The 22,524-nt window shown below is 40.2% G+C and overlaps 1 protein-coding gene across 1 annotated transcript; it reads right to left on the minus strand.

Annotated features, from left to right (window-relative positions):
• Window positions 1–237: 237 nt before the first annotated feature.
• On the minus strand, window positions 238–21,419 carry SLAIN1 (SLAIN motif family member 1). The gene is made up of 8 exons (XM_053455387.1): window positions 20,825–21,419; window positions 15,225–15,364; window positions 7,970–8,119; window positions 7,120–7,269; window positions 6,428–6,778; window positions 5,305–5,454; window positions 1,672–1,942; window positions 238–575 (listed from the first exon to the last, which is right to left on the minus strand). Exons 1-8 carry the CDS (start codon window positions 21,307–21,309, stop codon window positions 500–502), a joined length of 1,773 nt encoding a protein of 590 aa, XP_053311362.1. The 5' UTR covers window positions 21,310–21,419; the 3' UTR covers window positions 238–499.
• Between the last annotated feature and the right edge of the window lie 1,105 nt (window positions 21,420–22,524).

The raw sequence follows: 22,524 nt of genomic DNA on the forward strand, positions 1-22,524 counted from the left end.
CAATGGATTCATTTTAATTGTGACCTAGTGCGCGTTGGTGCTTGAAGAAATATCCGTGTACCAAACCACTTTAGCAAGTGAAAAGTTTGGTTGTAGTCGATATAGAACTTTAAAAATAAAAATAAAAAAAAACAGAATTGTTAGGATTATTTTTATAATGTTTGTTAATGGAAACAAGATGTACAAAAATATTACTTGTATTAACATTTTCAGAGCAAAAAGGGAGGGAAGAAAAAAGAAAAATTGTTCACATCCCCTGGCTTTGAAATAGTTAAAACGTCAATGCAGTTGATCTAAAAATGCTTATTTAAAGTTTAAACCTGTAAGATCTACATTAGGTCTTTGCTTGTACGCTCACATAAAACAAATGTTACAAATATTAAAATCTCAAGGAACGTGTTTTAAATACACTTTTTACCCAGCCAGCTGGGAAATGCTCGTAATTGCTTTAATCTTTTACTACGACTCATCATTCAAGAGAAGAAAGAGTAAATAAGTCTCAGTAGCATCCATCCCTCCAGTTGCCGTCTCGCAGAGTACTGAGCGATGAAAGAGTCTTCGGAGGCTGAAGAAAACTGTGGCGAAATATACGAGTAATATATGAGAAGAGATCGTAATACAAGTAATACATGAGAAGAGATCGTAATACAAGTAATATATGAGAAGAGATCGTAATACAAGTAATATATGAGAAGAGATCATAAGATCTGTTTAAGGATTTGGAAATAACGAATATACAGTTTCTATAATGCAAAAAGGCCATGGGGTAATGTCTGCAAATTATTCCATTTTGCACCAACACCTTGTATACAGAAGCTACACTATTTTTGTGCATTCCTTTAAATTGTTACTCACCCTGATTCAATCCCTCACTGTGTCCTCTCCATCCACCGCTTCCATGCCACTGTCTCCTTTCCGCAGCTCCACTTTTTCGTTCCTCAGTCATTTTTCATTGTCTGCTTCTCCGTAAACCAGGCCTCCCACAGCACTTCCGCAACTGGAGAAACAGGGGAGAGGCTGTCCCTGTGGTTCTGCCCTTTTTATGAAGTAGTATGAGAGGCTAGAATAATGAAGACGGATTTGCGAAGAAAGATGAGTTTCTGCATCTCCCTTTCTCCGCTAATCTGTTTGCATTATTTTTACATCTCATAGCAGTTCCACAGGGACAACCCCTCTCTTGTTCTTCCAGTCGAGGGACATGGTGTGCCTGGAGACTCCATCCTTTTGCGGAAGTGCTCCAGGAGGCCCGGTTCACAGAGAAGCAGACAAAGAAAGAATACACAGCCGAAGCAAAGAAAAAAAGGAGAAGAAAGACGAGGCAAGAGGAGCAGCAGAGCTGCAGGGAAGGAGACAGATCAGCTGAGAAGGTTGGGAGGCATTGAGAGAGAATGTGAGAACAAGAGCAAAGAAAAACAAAATGCAAATTCTGTGCTCTCTGCTTAATCTCAGTTTTTCTTATTTGGGTCCCTCCTCGTTTTCAGACATTCTTACGAAACTGACAAAATTTGAAAATGTCCTTATTTTTTTTTTTAATTCGTACAAATCCGAATAGACAAGTCTAATACATACTATACACGCTCACATCTTTAATCATATATATATTCTTCTTGTTAAACAAAATTACATGTCCAGAAGCAACTTAAAAATACCAAATTGTAAAATAAGAATTACCTTCTCGGTGACTGAGCTATCTTGCTGCGCGGTATGCTGCTCAATAACGATGCTGGTCTAGGAAGAGCGCTTCGACCTGAAGTCACTGTACTTGGGCTCTTATTCGGCATTGGAATACCAGAAGTTGATAAAGACTGTAAACTGGTTGACAGAGGAATGCCACTACTCCCTTGTACTGTGGGGCTGACGTAAGCTGTCGCTTTAAGTTGCGGTCGTGCAGGGAAATTGCCCACACTGTGTACCCTTTGTTGAAGTTGACCAGGAGCAGGTACTTAATGAAATAAAAGTAAAAGGAAAGATTAAAAACATTCATATAAATCTTCATGTAGCCTACAGTTTTCCTTTTTTTTTTTTATAAACATTTTCAGAAAGGTTTAAGAGTTGTTACTGGAGACCATTTGTGGTTTACCCTCTTTAAGCACCTAAGGCATACATGAAAACAGGGGCGGGCTGGGCTGGGGGGCAATTGCCCCCCAGGCCGCCCGAAATCTAATCTAAACGGCCGCTGGGTGCTGATGCCGCCGGCGCTACTTTAATACTTTTTTTTTTTTAAATTTAATATGGCAAGCCGGATCGGCTATTAAATGGAAAAAAAAAAAAGTATTAAAGCAGGGCCGGCCGGCAGGATCAGCACCCAGCGGCCGTATGCGATGGCCGCCAAGTGATGGGAGCAGCGTGAGGGGTGCAAAGCTCCGCCCCCTCGCACTCACCTTTCACCCCTCACGCTGCTCCCATCGCTATGCGGCCATCAGATTGCTGGAAATCGAATCTAAACAGCCGCTGGGTGCTGATGCCGTGGCCGGAGCTACTTTAATAGTTTATTTAATAATTTTTAATATGGCAAGCTGATCAGGCATATTAAATAAATAAAAAAAAGGATTAAAGTAGCTCCGGCCAGTGGCATCAGCACCCAGCGGGCGTTTAGATAAGTTTTCCAGCAGTCTGATGGCCGCATAGTGATGGGAGCAGCGTGAGGGGTGAAAGGTGAGTGCGAGGGGGCGGAGCCACTTCACTTGACTTGCCCCCCAGGCCTTAGGCTGCCAGCCCTCCCCTGCCTGAAAAAGTGGTCATAACAACAACAACTGGTATGTTAGTGAATTATGCATTTTCATCCATCGACGGTGATATTCCTGCCAACGCACGTGATCAGGCTGCTGACAGCAGGAGCTAACATTCGCACAGATAGTAAGGATCCCTAAGCTGCAAGAGTGTGATTTCACCAGGGCACCATCAGGGTTTTTTTGTTTTGGGGGGGTGAGTAAACAAGGGTCAAGATACCCTCAGGGCACTTGAAACAAAAATTAGGGAAAAAAGGATTTGACAGGAAAAAGTATTTGAAAAGATGTAAAAAAGAAAAAAAAACATAGCAAAGCAAAGCACACATTGAACAAACCCCAGTATGTATTGCACCATTCTTAGTAGGAATATAGAACAAGAAAAACCTTTTTGTTGCCTAACAGCCCTAAAACATAAAATAGTATAGTGCGTAAGGAAGAGTTTTGGCCCTTCAAAACAAAAAAGTATATATATATATATATATATATATATATATATATATATATATATATATATATATATATATATATATATATATATATATATACACACACACACACACACACACACATATATACACTCAAGTGTAGTGTTAAGTATTATTTCAGATCACTTGTTCTATAAAAAGACAATACATAGAAAGGTCATATGGTAATAATACCAAAGAAAGCTCTGGTCTTTAGGGTACAAAATATATTTGATCTTGAAGGTGTTAAGTAAAATCTCTGACCTAACGTTCCTTTCTGTTTTTTAACTGTTGGCGCCCTCTAGTGATGAGCAAAGAGTTCTCCAAGTCTTCATTGAGACATCAAATTTATTTTTCTATGCAAAAAGGCATATTGGTGCTTATCAACCTGCATGGGCTGTGTGTTTCTATTTTTATTTACTATATATCACTATGTATTAACAAAAATACTATATTGATGAGCTATGCTGTTAACGCTTTGTCTCTATTATAATTTTGCAAGGATGGGAAGGTGGTTTCGCTTCACTTCCCCTTCCCCGAACTGCTCTCAAGTGCAAGAGATCAATTAATGTGTGTGCTTCATCTGGAAGGAACATGGATTAAAAAAGCAACAAACAAAAAAAATCAGTTCCAAAAGCTTTGATTACAAATTCCTCTCAAATACTAAATAGATTTCAAGAAATCCACAAAGCTATGGCCCTGACAGTAATATATTTGTACTTTTTCACATTGATTAAGGTGAGGAAATTATTGATGATAAGCTTAAAATACAGCATAGCCAAAGATGCCCCCTAGTGCCAGATTGGCATATACATTCCTATGAAAAATTGTCAGTTTTACTCTCTTTATGTCTATCTACACCAACAGCCAACTGGTACATACAATTTTATCATATAATCATAACATGATGGTTTAAAAAGTACTTAAAACTTAAAGGGGGGGTCAAGCTTATATTAATATTATTCTTTTATATAGCACCATCATATTTTGCCGCGCTGTACAACGGGTAAACCGGACATAAGTAGTATATAACGTAACAATTTTACTAACAGAAACAAGAGGCAAGGAAAGCCTTGCTCAAATGAGCTCACAATGTGCATTCAATCCGCTCCTACTTAATGAGTGAGCTCAGTCTTGTAGAATTAAACTTCATTTGCTTCATATAAGGTCAGCAGAAAGCTGTAACCACATACATAATCTGGGTAGGTAAAAGGAACCTGCTCTCCATTGTTGCTGGATCTTTACATCTCAGCACAAAAATTATCTCTGTACCAAATGTTATAGATTGCTTTCCCAAGCAAGCCCTTGAGTGGGTAGGAGCAAGTGGCAGGAGATTTCTAAGCAGTATATTGGGAAATAGGAAAATATAACATTTCAAATATGATTTAAAGCCTCCCCTCCACTTCTTACAGTGTTGGAAATGGGGGAGCAACCATCACACACACACACACCTCACCCTGCACTTATAGGGGATACTGGTGAACTCAGTTTTTTATTTATTTCTTTTTAATATAACTTAATGTTGCAAGGAACTCTGGGGTCGCAACCAATGTTCCATCTAATTTTTCTTAGTTGGCGTGCGCAGAAAATTTCTCTTGTGCAAAAATTTTGTGCGCACAATAGCCACGCCGCATAAAGTTTCAAAAAACGTATTATTTTTTTTCCTTTTTTGGGGAAAAACTGTTGTGCGCACAATTTTTGGACGTGTGCGCTCTCTAAAAAAGCTATGTGCGCACGCACAACTTAGAGGGAACACTGGTCGCAACATGAACTTTGAGAGTTGGAACAAACTTCCAACTCGAAGGTTAATACATTTGCAAGTTGCCTGCCTTACTTCAACTTGCATACACTCAGAAGTGAATGCAAGTTTTTGGGGTTTTTTATTTTTTTTTTTTGCTTATGTGTTTTTTTTCTGCTGCAATTTTGATTTTTTTTTAGCCAACTCACAACTGCTCTCAGTTTAGTTATTACTATAAGTAAATGTTCAGGTTTTATAATTTAATAAATCACAGATGTGTACACAGCAAACGGTAAGCAGTTTCTTTTCTTTACGTGTTCTGTTACCTACATATTACCAATGCTTTCATGCATCATAGAACAGACATACTTACTGCTGGACTGCAGTTTTGAGATACCATTAGCAGCACCGTGTAGATTGGAGTCAAAGCTTTGGCTGTTGCGCACAGTGATTGGTGAAACCACTGTGCTGGCGGTCGTGCTGGGCATTCGAGCCAAGTTAGGCATGCTTCTCCGAAGTTTATCTAGAAAGGAACCAAACAAAATGTTAGAATATGTAGGTTTCTCGAAATCCGCAGAAGTGGAAGTTATTATTTTATCAGATAGGTGCAGTTTTCACTGGAATTTTGACCGGTACTTGTATATCATGGTAACTCTGTATGTGTATACACTGATGTCAACTTAAAGTGAAACTCCCACAAAACATTTTTTTCACAAAATAAAATGTTTGGGTCTCTGCATCAGAAGTCTCATGGAGGACTTCCTGCACGTATGGGAGCCTCACACTTACACTAAACAGAGGCTTCTGATCATGATATCCAGTTAAACATTCAGCCATATTAGGCTACCTGCTCCATGCAGCGACTGTTGCCTATTAACACCGTTTCCTACCATGTCATCAATAGTACGAGAAGTGCTTACGTGTTACCAGCTGGTGTATTGTTAGATCTGCTGGCTTGCTGTCTAACATTTGCTAAAATACAGGGGATCAGGCAGAGTGCTATGACAAAGTTACCCTCATTCATCCTATATCAAATACACGGTTTAAAAATAAATCTAATGTTTTCTTAATATTCTACAACCCTTTTTTCACCTCTGTATCAGAGCAACATCAACGGGCATCCTATTGTGAAGAATTATAAATAGTTTCCCCTCTTCTCATTCAGATCTTACTGTGTGCTGTTGGTCAGCAGCTGGGATTCTACAAACCATTCTATTAAACTGGCAATACTTACCAGCTGATCAGCATGGACATCGCAGGAAGAGAATGCCAAACTACCATTGATATATTCAAACATGACCAATGGCACCCAAGCAGTGTTATGCCATTATAAACCGTGTATCTACAGGGAGATCTCCCTGCCACACCAAAAGAATGTAGTACACAACAGAACATCCTGCGTCCTAAATGGACATTCTATTAAGCCTGGGCCTGCAGAGGTTAAGTCTACACTGTATTGAAACCTAAGTGAAACAACCCTGATCTTACAGTCTCACCTGCATTAGTCCTGTTCTGCTGTTGCTCTGGTGTTTGCACTGGCAAAGAATAATTACATTGCTGATAGCCATTTGAATTGAGATATAGGGAACTGGGGCTCTTCCTGCATTCCCTTATACTGGAGAAAGTCTGAGAATGGGGAATGCCTCTCTGCAGAGGAGAGCAACGACTGAGCCGGGGCTGAGGTGGAGGCAAATGATCAAAGTCTTCATCATCATCTTCAACGCTGTAGCGGTCAGAGTCTTGATCACTAGCACATGAGGCTTTCTTCCCAGAGAAGAGCGAAAAGCTGGACCGATGTCTTGATACAGAACTACAAGTCGAGGTAGATGCAAAATCTTGCCTAAGGCCTATTAATAATAATAAAAAAACAAACCTATTAAAGTCTGATTCCTTTAAGGCAACTATTCCCCACATAATGCTGCTCATTTATACATTTCTGCCTTCATAACAAAATACTCCCCTATTCCATCTTTATGTTTTTCCCCTTGAATATATGTATTAAGAAGCACTGAGTAAATTGTTGGCACTATCTAAATAATATTGTTATTATTGAAAAACTATGTCAACATGTAACAAACTAACAGGTACACCAAGCAAGTGTTGGATATAGGTATGATAAGGATTTGCTAATCTTGTTATGGAAGAATGAAAAGTAACGTGAGATCTAAGGTAGTTAAGCGAATCTTACTTTCTTCCTGTAATCGAGCCATGATCTGGACGTCTGTAAGGTCTTGCAGCTTGTAGCCCATGGCAATGGAATCATCTTCCAGCTCCGAGGTGCTCAGCTCACTGTCTATTGAGGACTGCGGACTCAAAGCTGGACCTTTTATGTTATAACCTGGAAAAAACAGACTCCGTAAAGCTATGCAAAACACCTGGCAGTGAAATGCGGCAAAATTTGACATTACAGTCGACTGTTTTGCTCAAGAAATAATAGCAGTGCTGAACATTTAAGCAAATGGCAGAAAAATACATGTAATTATACTATGTTTGTAATTGTTATAAATATGGAGTATTTATTTTATACAAACAAATGTATATTTCATACTTACCAATAGTTACCAATACCAATAGTTTTTATTTTTTACATAATTTAATAAATCAGAATTTAAATTAAAAACATTAAAACAAACATTTGAATATTATTTAAATGTTAAAATACCACTGAATTGAAAGTAAAAGGTAACCTATTTTTGGGGGGGGCTGTCACTACTTCCACTGATTTCATTGGAAGCTCATTACGCTCCATGGAAACGCTATAACCCATAGGAGGGACTTAAGTGTACTTAAGTACACTTCCTGCTTACAATAGAGGCAGTCTAACTCCAAAAATGAAAAAAAAAAAAAAAAAAAACTCATGCAATACACTCCAAGAAATAGATACATTTTATATATAATGGATTTCTGGAACTAGACTGATCCTTTAAACTCTATTTAGACTTAACGAAGCAAAATGCCCAATTAGATCCTCATAAAGACAATTATTTTCTGGTCTAACAAATATAAACAGGGAATAATTTGAAGAAATAAGGCTTTACCTGTCCTCTCAGGTGTTAGTATTGCTTTAGTTGGGTTTTTAAGGTTGCTGGGAGAACTTAAGCCGTTGCAATATGGAGTGAGTCTCGCAACAGGACTATATGGAAATGACATGGAAACAGGAGTAGAAAAGAGACTCCTCCATCGACCAGCTAAATATAAAAAGGAACAAAAATTACGGATTAGTATTGTACTATTGTCTAAATGCACAGGCATTAATGGATCACGGCATATGGGACACTGTTTCACAATACAGCCCCACCACCCCTTATATTTTCAACCAGATCTTAAAGGAATTCAGGAGCGCGGCACCCAGGAATATTACAGATGTTTACGTAAAATATACACACACTTGTATATATGAGATTAATAATACACTGATTTGATATATCACCAGTTGTAAGAACCAATTGAACCTACTCTACAGTCCGCTCTATCCTAATTAAATAATGTTCTTTTATCACTCAATATAAAGAGTTAGAAAATGCTAAGGAACAACAGGTGTCTTATGGGATGATCATAAATTGCATTTTTAGTGTAAAAACCCAGCGTGCTTAATATGTTTTACATAATGCAGCTTCATCTTAAAACTAGTCAATAGCTAGTTAAGAACATATACTGCCGGATTCTGAACAGACCCTACTTAATACCACAAATGCAGAGCAAGGAAAGGGTACTTGATAGAGAATGGCTCACGAAGTTAGGACCAAGTCATGGATTCTAGGATGTGTAAAGCCTTACGGGTGTCACATAAAACGTATACACATAGAAAAAGATAGCTCAGTGATGAAAAAAAAAATATATATTATATATATTATATATATATATATATATATATATATATTTCAATATATACACACACAGAACTTGATGAAAGGTCTGTAAAAACCTTTTAAATTCCTTACCCTAAATATATGTAAGACACTATTTACACCCTTTACAAATTCCCGAAAATTAAAAGTATAATATTAAAAATTAATAATCCATTAAAAAGTGAAATACTCTAACGCACATATACCTTTGATTCTATTCATAGTAACTGCACACTTATTACAATACACTTTAATTGTGTTTTCTTTCAAAGAATGAACAGTGGCAAAACACTATTCTTACAGTTGCTTAACCCCTTAACAACCTATTGTAGCCCAAATAACCGTAGGATGTAATAGTACATCTGTGGAGACATTTCCCCTCCAGTACATGGTAGATCAGGCTGTGTAATGGTGTCTCTGGTCAGCAGGCTCTGTGCTTATCGACGAAGCGTAACAGCCCTCTTCTCAAGCAGCTCTTACACTTAAACAGGAGCCTGAGCCCCCAAATGCACATTTTCCGGTGGGGTAGAGTATATAAAACATTTTGTATTGTTCGCATTTGATTTTTAAAAAAAAAGTGTTATCCCATCTTTAAAGGTTTAACAAATAATTTTAAGAGCATTATGCAATTGTAAGCATTGTCATTCCAAAACAATTTAAAAAAAATCCTACTTATGTGAAGTATTACTTTACTCATACTGCTCAGTATGAATTAGAGTTGTTTCATCAGTGGCGCCCAAGGATCAGAAGAAGAAAGAAAAAAAATACAAAAAGGGAATAGTGGTAGAAGAAACATGGTACAAAATGGGTTAAAAGATAAATGAATACAAAAGACACTACAGTGGCTAGGGTGTAGGGAAAAAGGGAAATTATTCATTTAATGGTTTCATGACCTGTTTTGGCACTTAACTTATATTTGATTATATTCTGTACCCTATGTATTGTAGTTTGGGGTAGCCGTATTAGTCCAGTGTATAAGAATGCAAAAAAACAGAATGTTGCAGAATCTTGTAATACCTTTTTTATTGGACTAACAGAATTTTAAAAAATAGACGAGCTTTCGGGAGTCCTCCCTTTATCAAGTCAAAAGCATTTGACTTGATAAAGGGAGGACTCCCGAAAGCTCGTCTATTTTTTAAAATTCTGTTAGTCCAATAAAAAAGGTATTACAAGATTCTGCAACATTCTGTTTTTTTGCATTCGTACCCTATGTATTAATCACACCGAGGAGCAATTATTTGGGATTATTTAAAAAGAAAGCTGCTGTCAAATTGTATCTGAAATAATTTCTACTTAAAACACTAAACCAAGTTACAAAACATGCTTAACTAATTTAATTCCCAGATCCTTGCTGTAATCGCTTGAATGTTTGCCAAGCCATTAACCATGAATGTGTTCTTACCCACAGCTGAATCCCACACAATGCAGCCAAACTAAAGCGCATTCATAACTTCGTACAATGACAACAGACAGCTGACACGCTAAGAACAAACGCTTGCTATACAATAATAACCACAGTGAAAGAATCTGATGATTGCCTTTTCAGACGTCAAAATGTTACAGATTTATTTATTTTTTTGGATGAAGTCTCATTAAATTGGCTTTGTTATTAAAAAAATTCAGTGGGATAACTTGTCACATTAAAGTTTTCATGTACAATGTGCCCTGGGGTTTTCTAGAGAAGGGAGTATAGACTGGTAACTATTACTAGCATATTACTAGACCTTAAGAAAGATGTTGGCTGTGCACTAGCGTGGTACCATCACTAGAAACAGGTTAATATTACCCCCAAAATCACTTTTAATTTCTTTTAAACTAGAGAAACTGTTTAAGACATTTAGTTAAAAAGTTACTTCTCTTTCCAAGGGAATGTATAGTTCAAGTGATGTGATTCCAGAGAGAGTTGAGCCAATGTGGACTTCAGCCCAAAGCCAACTGGGTAATCTAAATGATCTGCATTAACAAAAGTATTTGTGAGCTTCGTATGTATGCCATTAGCTAGCACATAATGCATTTCAAAGGGAATTCATTCTGTGACCTCTGTCAGGTTACACTGCAACATGCATAACCTGGATGTCCCTACCAGGAACTCAGAGGTTCCACAGCTCACAAGCCACGGTCGTTCAAGATAGAAGTCTATTATTTTAGGCCATTTGCTGACATTTCTTTTAGTTTTGTTTCCTTTTGTTTTATCAATGTCATATCTGGGGGGAATTTTTTTTTCTCTTCCTAAGATATCTGCATTCATGGTCAAACTGAACTCTAAAGAAAAGAACATTTTTTTTTTTGTTAAAGAAGGACCGTCAAACTGCAAGGCTGCTGGAAGCCACATCCTGCAATTTTTAACAGTGTAACTAAAAGGCTCAGACTCCTTCCAAGGCAAGCTTAGTTTGCAAGTCAGATTTTACTATGCAGCAGGCCCTGCATCTCAGACAAAATGTGTCCTTCACCTCAAAACTGCTTTGATTCAACTAGAGAAATCAAATTGAAACTGCTAAAAATATATGATCAAAATGAAGCACCATGCATCACTCAAAGAGCACAAGGTTGATACAAAGAAGGCATTTTCTTGATCTGCAAGCATATCTCATGAATTCTGGAAGGAAGTCAACCATGTCTCTAGAAAATGAGAATTAACTTCCAGAACCTTAGGTGAGACAGATACAAGACTATGGCGATTAAGGAAGCACTAGACTATGAGAGCAAAACTGAAATGATTAAAAAGATGTCTCGAATAACTTTTAGAGTACCGTTAACCGGTGAACCAAAGAAAGGTTCTCATCCAGATCATTGCTGAACATTAAAACTGCTCAGTTTACCATGTGCACTTAGCGGGGTTTGGGATGAGTAGTGTTTTTCTTCTTCCCAAATCTACAAAATGGCTTACATTTAAAATTTTAATAAAGGGGGACATAAGATACCATTGATACTGCTTTCAGTAAATAATAATGAGGACCAAGGCCACCATGTACAGCTGTATTGAGCCTAGCCTCCAGAGTAGCCACACAGCTTTTTCCTGGGTAAATCCAGGGGGGGGGGGGGCAGGCCCCTTGTAGAATTACCATGATGGAGGAGGTTGGGGTAATTTGAAGCAGGGCCCTGAAAAATTCTGATGGTGGTCCTGAAAAAAGTTATCACCATTTTCACCTAAAATGACATACTGTCCAAATGAACTCTTTTTCAGGCACTGGTTATAAATATGCTACTAGGAAGCCCTCATAAATTTAGCTGACCCTGATATTTTCTGTCCCATATCTGAACATCTTGTCTCTCTCTTGCTGGCTCAGTCATGTGATCCTCACAGTGCTAGGGACAGAACAGGACCCAGATAATTGGCAGATTTGCCAAGTTTCAGTTCATTGTGTATATACTGGTGCATTGAGGCCACTGGACAAAGGAAAGGGAGAGGGTAAGTACAGAAGCGTGCGCTGGAAGAATTCGGAGAATTACAAGGTTTAAACAGTTACATACAGCTTAACGGTCAACTCAGGGTTACCAAATTGATCATTTAAAATTACCCCCGCTGAAACCTGGATATCCCTAAATAGTGATCGGTTCAGATGATGTAGTTTTAAGTATTATTTCACGATGAAATAAAATGTAATAAATCTGGGTGATCCTAACATTTTTAAACCCTCCCCTATCAGTGTTAATATACTATAAATTATATAAAAAATAAAATAAAGTAATTTTGGAGTTAGTAGCTCACCGTACTTTCATATCTTTGTAACCTTCGCTCTTTAGTATCCATGTTTTATTTGTCCCTGGGCTATGTTAACATTGTTTCCAATTGGTTTTCACTACATACAAAAGATTCTTTGTAAAGCGTTGTAATAAACATGGAAGAAAATGATACATAAAAAAGACACGGTCACAGAATATTGACTCTGCATGAACACTTTATGTATTTTTGTCAGTTTTTATAAAAAAAAGAAATATTAAAATTATACAGTCACATGGAAAGGAACAATTTCTTCCAAAGCTTAGAGGCCAGTGATTACGGTTAAGACACAAACATAGCTTCAGTAAATCCTATACTGAATTCGGGCTCATTATAAGGGATTACCTTGAATACAGGAAGAACCTTTCACCCAATCTGGTTCACATAAACTACCCAACACAGAAGTAAAGTATACCTTGAGCGTACATGGCTCCGATGCTACCCTGCCACAGAAAATCATTCATATCCATGAATAAATGTCAGCTCTCTGACATTCAGAAAACAGAGCTATACATTTCATGGATTTTAAAATGATCTGGAAGCTACAATCAAACTCAATGCTAAATCTTCTCTGATCCGCATCACATGGACCAGAAGAGCAAAGTAGAGTGCTGAGCAGGCAGTTTTTGAAAAAGGATCACATAAATCCCTGAGAAAACTTCCATGCCCACTGAAAGTTATAGATAAATGGAATGGTGCTTTACTGCCGTCCAAAATCAATGTTTCTATAGAAGTTGACGGCAGAGAAGGACAATGTAGCCCATCTATCTTGATGTAAGAATCAGTTCTTGATCTTGTCTCAGATTCAGGATAACTTTATGCCTGTGCCATGCATATTTAAATTGCCTTACTGTATAAGACCATCATGGCCAATTGTTCTAACATTTTTCCTCCTTTGAAATAAATTTTCATCCTTCATGTATTTAAATGTTTCTATCACATTTCCTTGTTCTTCTTTCCTCCAAGTCATACATATCTAGTTCCCTTAGTTTTTCCTGATATTTTTTATCTTGAAATACAATGAAAAGAAGCTGAATGGAGGTGTGTGGCTTCCATAATTTACCTTACTGTGTTTTCCTTATGTGTTGTAATGGGCGATACTTCATAACGCAGTGAAAGGACTTATGAGTTTCTTGTTTGGGGACCTGACCCTATACACTAGAGTCTATTGGAGGCAACTTTCAGACCATTTACTAAATACAGTTAGTTATACAGCAAAACAAAACAAAAAAAAGGAGGTAAACAGAAATGCTAAGGCTTGAATCCAGATTCTGCAATTAGCAGTCTTAAATTCAGATTCGGCATCATGGATTTTGATACACTGAATAATCACTGACCTGATCCACCAAGTGGTTTCTTCAATAAACCACAATTTAGCAGATCAGCTGCAGTGAGTGGAAGAGTTTCGTAGCTCCCCTCCTTAACATGTACCTAATAATACATTCTGCATGACCAAGTCACACTTTCTTGTAATGTAAAACTCACACGAGGCTACTAATAATGCACTGTGAAGCTTGACAGCAAACTCACAGTTTAGCGAATAAACCCCTACATGTTGAACACCAGGAAAACAAACATGTTTTCTACAGGATACATAGAGAAAAATGCTTTTAGAACAGGTGCATGTGGATCCACCCTTACTTTGCAAATGTAATGTTTACAGGCACGAAGAACTAGAGGGAGGAAAAAAGGACAATAGTGCCAATAGAAAAAACATAACACAATGGTCTCTCGTTCTGAGTGTTACACCTAGCTGAATGCATTCATTGTGTATCCCTGTGGGAACTGCCTGCTTACATTCAAATTCTTAGTTTACTTTACTTTCACGTTCTCACAGCTGCATTCTTGAAGGAAAGACAAAACAACACACAACTGCTGCTAAACAAAATATAATAAAGTCACCTTAATTGTGTGTTTATATACTAAGTGAACAAATAGCTAAACAATCTTAAAGAAGAGCAGTCATTCACTTTAGAGAAACCAGCAGATCAGACATGCATTCAGTTCAAGAAGATGGTTCAAGACAGGACTCGGCCATGACTGTCTGTTGAACTGCCATGATAGTCTTCCAAACAGGACAGGTATTCCCAATGAGGGTGCAGCTAGTTCTGCAGAGCATTTCACATAATAGCTCTGCAGAGCGAGACTGTGGGGGACCAATGTTTCTTTTAAATGAGTAAACTACGGTTTGCTCTAGAAAAACTAGAAGGCTGTACTCTAATGTAACAGTTTCCTTGACAAAAAAAAACAGACTCTACACAAAAAAAACATTGCCAGTAGAAACAGCCCAAAGTAATACTGCAAAGCCTTTAATACAAAGTTATATATTTTATAAATACATATAAACAATTTTGCTACTCGATTATTTAGTTAACATGACATTCACGTTTTCACCTTTATCACTTGGAATGCGTTCCAGTAAATACAAAATATACTAGAACGAAAACGATTGTTTTGCTACACATGCTGGGGTAAGAATTATAATAAACACACACACAGGTAGCATAAGCAGGAATGCCGGCTTTAAGAAAGGTAAGGATGCAGGATAACGGGGCGGAAATTATTCTGGAACTGTTAACACACATTTCACAGAACACACGTGCCTTAACACACACATACACACAGACAAAATGTACGGGTGAAGCTGTTTTTGACCCAATAAAAGAGATGCAGCTTCCATATCAAGGTGTATAGAAAACCATACAACAGAACTATATTGGTTACCTTGCTCGAGCCTGAAGCACAGGGACCTCTTCGCCGCTTCTACCTCAGGCGATGGGTTATCAAGGACTTGCCTACACCACTGCATTGGACTTTGAGCCGTCTCAAACGGCCTATGCTTTTTGGTAGGCGACACATACAGCCTAAAAGAAAAAATAAAATAGGAAAAAATTAGTTCAAAAAGGAACAACGTGGTATGTATCTTTGTAACAACTTGGCTTCACTGGGTAAAAAGAGCTCACAGTTTAAAACCTGCACTTACTCAGCAATAAGGTCAGATGATTCTATCACAGGGCATCCCTAGTAATTTAAGATGTCATCTGCTTACAATGGGTATTGCATTTAACCTAGCAGGGTTCCCCTGGGCCACTGAGACATCAACCTAATGCCAAATGATAGGCCAGCCCGGATGACAGCCTTAACATGATAAAGATTGAAAAATAGAACAAATGTTTTTAGGACCCAGTTTCTCCGTTCCTGGACTGTTTTGTTCCCTGCATCTGAATCTGCATTGTGTTGTCCGCCAGCTCCTTGGCCTGCAGGAAGTGTATTTGGCTCAACACATTTGCCCATACCTCCCTACTTCTACCCCCAAAATCGGGATGCTGGGGGCAGAGCTTGGGCAATAAAAGTGTCACTCAAAATGGCAGCGCTACTGTGCATGCGCACAATTATGCACCTGTCCAATATATATTCCCAATCTACATACAAATGAATGAAATCAGGACTGTGGTCCCGAGTCACGCTGAGATCAGTGGGACAGAGTGGCAAAATTGTGACTGTCTCCAACAAAGTGGGACAGATGGGAGACATGCATTGCCTGCTTTACCACTTTGCATGTGTGCCTAATCACTGCTACCCAGATCCAAGAGGTTTCTACCTTGTATGGTGCCTTTTGTATCCTTGGTAACCACTTAACTATTAATTTTGAAGTACTAGTGACTTCTTATCTTTGTTTTCATACATAACCCAGGACCTGGATAATTAATGTAATGTATGGCTAAGACCCAACATCTCAATCTCATTACCTGTCACCAAATCTAGGAAAATATGGGGCAAAAACATCCCCAGCACAAGCTGTTTTCACTATTACATGATAAAGTGGCCCTCCTGTAATGTTTTTTGGTTATCTGAGAAGGGTCCATAGCTAATGTACACCAGTGCCAATTTCCAGGGCAAGACATGTATTAGAGTGTATATATGCCTACAACAGATGCATTTTAAACGGCACAAGTTACATGTTTAACCCACCACACTTTGAAAAAAAACTGATCATTTCCAGCTTCGGCCAAAGATTTAAATGCCAACATTGAAATAAAATTTCCCCGCGAGAAATTCTAAAATCAAATGACACGCACGGTCCTCGGACTCATTTCTCAAATGTATTTGCATCGTGTGGAGACTAAACGTGAAAATGTTTGTATCAAATGCACGACAGGGAGGTGAATCAATACTTGGAATTAAGGTCAATGCACATACTGCCCTGCTGGGTGTGGGGGGAAATGAGTGTTATATGGTTGATGCACAATGGTTGGGTAAGAGCATGACACCCCAGCCCTCATAGGAACTGAAATGCACGGGGCATTTTTTTTTTTTTGCATTGTAAGTTTGGGGTTCTGTGTGGGAATTTTTACCCCTTTCCTCACCCCTACAGCTAAATGTTCAGGCTAACATTACAATCACCTCCAGGGGCGGCCCGTTGCGACGGTGCGGGCCCCTGTGTTCATGAGTCAAAGCCACTACCCTTGATTTCAACAGGAGCGCTTACTTGGCTACCTCAAGCAGCCAATCAGTGTCAAGACAATGCTGGACCAAGGAGAAGGAAGCCGCTGCAGCAGGCAGCTTCTGGTCTAGATGGGACTTTATTTCATAGCGGGGTGTCAGTGTCCCTTTAACGAGATGTATAAAGACAATTAGCCGGGTCTCCTGTTGCAAGTGTGTGTAATTTTGTCAGGGTTTTTTTACATGCCATTGTATGCAACTTGTTTGTACACATATTGTCTGGAAAATATTAAACGCAATAGAAAAAAATGATATACCAATAGCTGTTTTCTCTCTATTTTTACAGGATTACTTTTCTACACATAGGTCCCTTTTCTGTTCAAGGATTAATTACCTCTACTTTCTAGCCATTTTCTTTTTTTGGAGTTTCTCCATCAGAAAATCTACTGGTTTGTGAGAAAGAATAGTTATAAGTTGCTTACTATACAATTTCTCAATGACACAGATGCATTGCTACTAATCACTGATGCTGCGTTGTAAGCAGAATGAAAATGGGTTGGTTTCTCGCCTCTCCTTAAGAAGAAAGAGGTCTGTCACATGCCCTGGAAGCGAAGCTAATCTACAGGCCTTGCTTAGGAAGAATGATAGATTACCCGATTCTCGACCCACTTAAAAACGGGATATTTTTCTCAAGAATGAGAACAGCCTTAAAGCCCCAGTTATACTAAAGGCGACTACGTAAATCACAGCATCTTATGGAAATAGCATAACATTATCAGAGTACTCTGGATACAGTCATACATTTTTCAGTGCACCTGAGGTAAACACACACACACACACACACACACACATATATATATACCGTATTGGCTCGAATATAGGCCGCACTTTTTTCCCCCACTTTAAGTCTTTAAAGTGGGGGTGCGGCCTATATTCGGGGTCTAGCGCCCGACGTCCGGGACATGCAGTCCCGGGCGCCGGGCAGGCAGCGGGGTTAGGATACAGATCCTCCGCAGCGGTGCAGGGGACCTGCATCCTACTCCCCGATATGCTCAGACAGCCTCCCCTGCCAGCACTTCCCACGGGGGGGTGCCGGCACGGGAGGTTATCTAAGCGCATCGTGCGGACCGTGGTAGCGTATCTCGGGGGGGGGAGGACAGTGGTAGCGTATCTCGGGGGGGGGGACAGTGGCAGCGTATCTCGGGGGGGGGAGGAGGACAGTGGCAGCATATCTCGGGGGGGAGGAGGACAGTGGTAGCATATCTCGGGGAGGGAGGACAGTGGCAGCATATCTCGGGGGGGGGGCAGAGTGGCAGCATGTTTTTTTTGGTGCTTTTTTAAAGAAAAAAATTTTCTTTAAAAAAGCACCAAACTTTTAGGGTGCGGCCTATATATGGGGGCGGCCTATATCCGAGCCAATACGGTATATATATATATATATTAAAAATACGTTTACAGTACTGAAGAGCACAGTGACTGCACGGCACCATCATAGGATGTCACCTTTGCCACAAGTCAGTTTGTGAAATGTCTACCCTGGTACATGCAAGTGCTATTATTATTATTTTTTTTTTTTTATGACGTGCCAACAAATTACGCAGCACTGTATAATTTAATTGGTGCAGTTAATAGATACATAGTATACATTAATGCATACAGATACATCAGGAGTTGAGAACCCTGCCCGTGTAGTTGCCTTCTAGCCTTATGGTAATTTTACACTAAGTTCCTGGCGGGAATGGTGGGCTTTTGAGGGTCCCACTAGTAAGCTTGCAATCTAAGTGCTATTGTTGAGAAGTGGATGCATCTAGGGGTAACAATAGCTCAGCTATAAAGCAATAGATCAGGCAGGCTGCTGAGTGGTAAATCACGTTGCACATGTCCTCATTAGCATCACTCACTACAGAGTTCCAAACTGCCTCTGGAAGCAACATTGGACAAACCTGGGTTTGGCGGATGCCTGGAGAACGCTACCTACCAGAAAGCAAAGGGTCTACTATAAGGTTTGGTGGAGGAGGGATAACAGTCTGTTTATCAGGGTATGGGTTGGGCCCCTTAGTTACCCAGTGATGGGTAATATTAATGCTACAGCATACAAAATACATTTTACCAGGTTGGGGAAGACCTTTTCCTGTCCCACCACTACTGTGCCCCTGTGCACAAAGGTCCATTAAAGACACGATTTGATGAGCTTGGTGGAAGAACTCCAGTGGCCTGCACAGAGCCCTGACCATCATCCTAAAGGTGTTCAGTGGGGTTAACTGGAACACCAATTGGGAGCTAGGCCTTCTCATCCAATATCAGTACCTGACCTCACAAATGGGCACACATTGCCACAAAAACACTCCAAAATCTTGCTAAAGTGAGAAAAATGAAGGAACACGCAAAAAAAAAAATTCCACTCATCGATATCCCTGCTGCATAGTTAACGTGGTGAGATAACTCTTATAAAATGTCCTTGATCTAAAAAGAATTGTGCATGGCCACTTCAGCTCTCCTCGAAGACGCCTGTTGGAGTCAGCCTTTTGTGATACTTCAAATGTTACACTCGCAGTTTATAAATAAACCCCAAACTACAGGCACATTTATGAGGCTGTTAGAAAACCACTAAGTAATGGGAACTAAATGCTGCGCCAAAACAGTTAATCAATACTTTTTATTGTTAGACATCTCTCCTGCGTAACCGGCAGCCCTGGCTTCAGACGAGATTCTGCAGCAGTTGGGTTATCGCATGCATCGTTTGTTTTAAGCAACGGGATCCACTGGTTCTCCAGGCCTACCGTGCATCACGTGTACGGTATGTATAAAGAGAAAAGAAGGACAGATTACAAGCATGAAGATGGACAGAAATAACCAATCGCTTGATTCGTGAAGCACCAGACGGATGAACCGGTTGTAGCATAAAACAATCAATAATGCAGAAGTCAACACACACCCCTACAATCTAAAAATACAAAACATGAACGACGAGCCTGGCTCATCATCTCCAAGGAGGAGCAAAAGAATAAATCAAGATTCCAAATCCTCAATTCATCACGGCTTGAAGAATAAAAACACACTGAAATATCTCTGGTAGATTTACTATGTAGCATTAGTCTATGTTGATAACCTGCCATCTAATTGATACAGGTGTCTGCTGCAGACGGGTGGGGAGTTGTTGTTCACCGTGTCTAATTTGATTATTTTATTTATCTAATTGGCATATAAGCTACTTATTGATGTGTCTTTAGCAAAAAAAATTAATAAACAAAATGCAATTTATGTATAGAGATATTTAAATATTAAAGCTAAATCAAAAATTGTATACAATGATGGGTGTTAACCATTCAAGACCACTGGGTGTACTATTTCATTCTAAGTAGATGGTGTGATAGCAAACAAATACGCCCCCATCTATTCCCACCGATCCAGAATCAACGGTCTGATTTAAAAATAAATTCACTGAGACCAGATATCCTGAAGCGGTTAATTCAGAAACGCTCCGTTTAGGATACAGAGATAAATCTAGGCAGCTCTTTCTAGATTTAGGCTGAGATAAAGCAAATCCTATTGCCTGGAACAGATTGGATTACTGCCGCCAGTAGCTGTGCAGTCACAGGCTAAATCCTCTTTGGCTAATAAGGGCCTTTTTGCCCCCATTTTAACACCATGCTGCACTCTGGCAGATGTTGGAATTATCGTGACATCCTATTAAACATACTGTCCCCAGCAATCACTGCAAGCTGATCTGCATGCAGAGCACACAAGCTGCTGCATCCTTCCACACAATGCAGTGCCAGTGTACGGGATCTGATGTGTAGGCATCCCGAGTGTGCAGATCTAGCCGCTCTGATGTATAAAGACCCCCTTTCCCCTCACTACTTTTCTAGGGTAATGATTACCAGGTATCATCGTCATCACTGCAATAGCCATCTTCCAGATCCAAAACGTCCACCTCGTCCAGCATGGTGGCCCCTGGGACTGCACACTCAGCCTGTGGCCCTTCAGCCACGTTAAGGCAGGGGAACTGCTGCCTGCTGCTGCTGTAGTAGCCCATGGCATTCGGGGGGTACAGGCTTCCGCCCACCGTGGAGGTGCAGAGGAGAGTGGGCACTGGGCTAGGCAGGCATAGTCCGGCGGGCCGGGCCAGTGCAGAGGCAGGCAGCACGCAGGTGCCCGGCTGGTGCAGCGCTGAGGGCTGCTGTTGCAGCAGCAGGTGCGGGCTGGCCGTGCAGTTACTGACGGCGCTGGCTCGGTTCCTGAGCTGTTCATTCTGCTTCTCCAGCTTCCTGACCAGCTCCTGCAGCTTCTTCACCTCCAGCTCGGCATTCATCACCAGCCCGTTAGTGGAAGGAGACCCGGCGCTGCTGCATTTCACGTCCGCCATGGCCGGCAGCACCTCTAGGACCGGTTGTCTGTGCGCGGAGGAGCCCGTGTCCTGCCCCTGTCCTTTTACTCAGTCAGGGAGTCTGATGGCTGCCGCGCTCTCGGTGCCGGAGAAGCTGTGGCCGCATCCTCTCACGGGCTGGAGCTGTGCGCGCCTCCTGTCAGCGCTGGGAATATTGATGCGAGCGCCGGGCTCCCTCCCACTAATGCAAAAAGAGAGGGGGGGCACAATGGGAACAAAGAGCAGCCAGTCTCCGGGGAGTGCACGCGCTGCCCACCGCAGAGCACTAACAGTATGTGCAAGTGAATCAAGAGACTTACTCATCATGCTTAGTACATGAGCACGGCTGCCATAACTTATCCATACAAGGGATAGGTGGCTCTTAATTATGTCACTATTCATTATGAAGGGCCAACATTAACAACTTTATTGAAGAACCCTGCATAATGCATAATAAATGTGTATGGAGACACATTAGGAATATAACTGATTTAAGTATACATTGTGCAGGGTGTGCAAGATCTGTGTTCAACAGAAGCTTACTAGGGCTGGACCTTCTACTGTATAGTGAAGCCAAGACATTAAAACACAACTCTCCCTTGAGTGAAAAGACCGAATTTTATTGACCACCTACCCGTTACATAACCTTACTAGTCATTGTAAACAAACTCGGTACATTACAGTGTCTATGGAAGGAAATTTCTACAGGTTACTAACCCCGATAACATCATTATTCCACATTCATGTCACAGTAAATAAATGCAAAATGTTCCCTCACTACTACTCATTGTAAAGTTACGCAGTACGAACCCTCATTACTACTCATTGTAAATTTACGCAGTATGAACTAGACTTAGGCACCGGCCCACTCTTCCTATTCGTCTTCGTGGGGGAAAAATCTTAATATTCCACGAATATTCGCCCCCGTTCCTGTGTTCGGTTTGGGCGAATATTCGTGTACATTCTTGCCGTTTTTTTTAAAAAGGGGGTTAATACGGGGTTAACGCGGTATGCAGCACCTTTGGTGCCAGTTTTTTAAAGGTCCGTACGAGCAACTCTATTGGTCGCCGGCAGGGGCCTCCTCTGCCATCAACCAATGAAGTGCACCTGCTCTTCATTGGTTGATGGCAGACGAACCCCCTGCTGGCGACCAATAGAGTTGCTCGTACAGACTTTTAGAACCCTGTTGCCGAAACTCGGCCTGGGGAGACCACT

The sequence above is a fragment of the Spea bombifrons genome, chromosome 2 (assembly GCF_027358695.1).
Source record: "Spea bombifrons isolate aSpeBom1 chromosome 2, aSpeBom1.2.pri, whole genome shotgun sequence".
NCBI lineage: Eukaryota > Metazoa > Chordata > Amphibia > Anura > Pelobatidae > Spea > Spea bombifrons.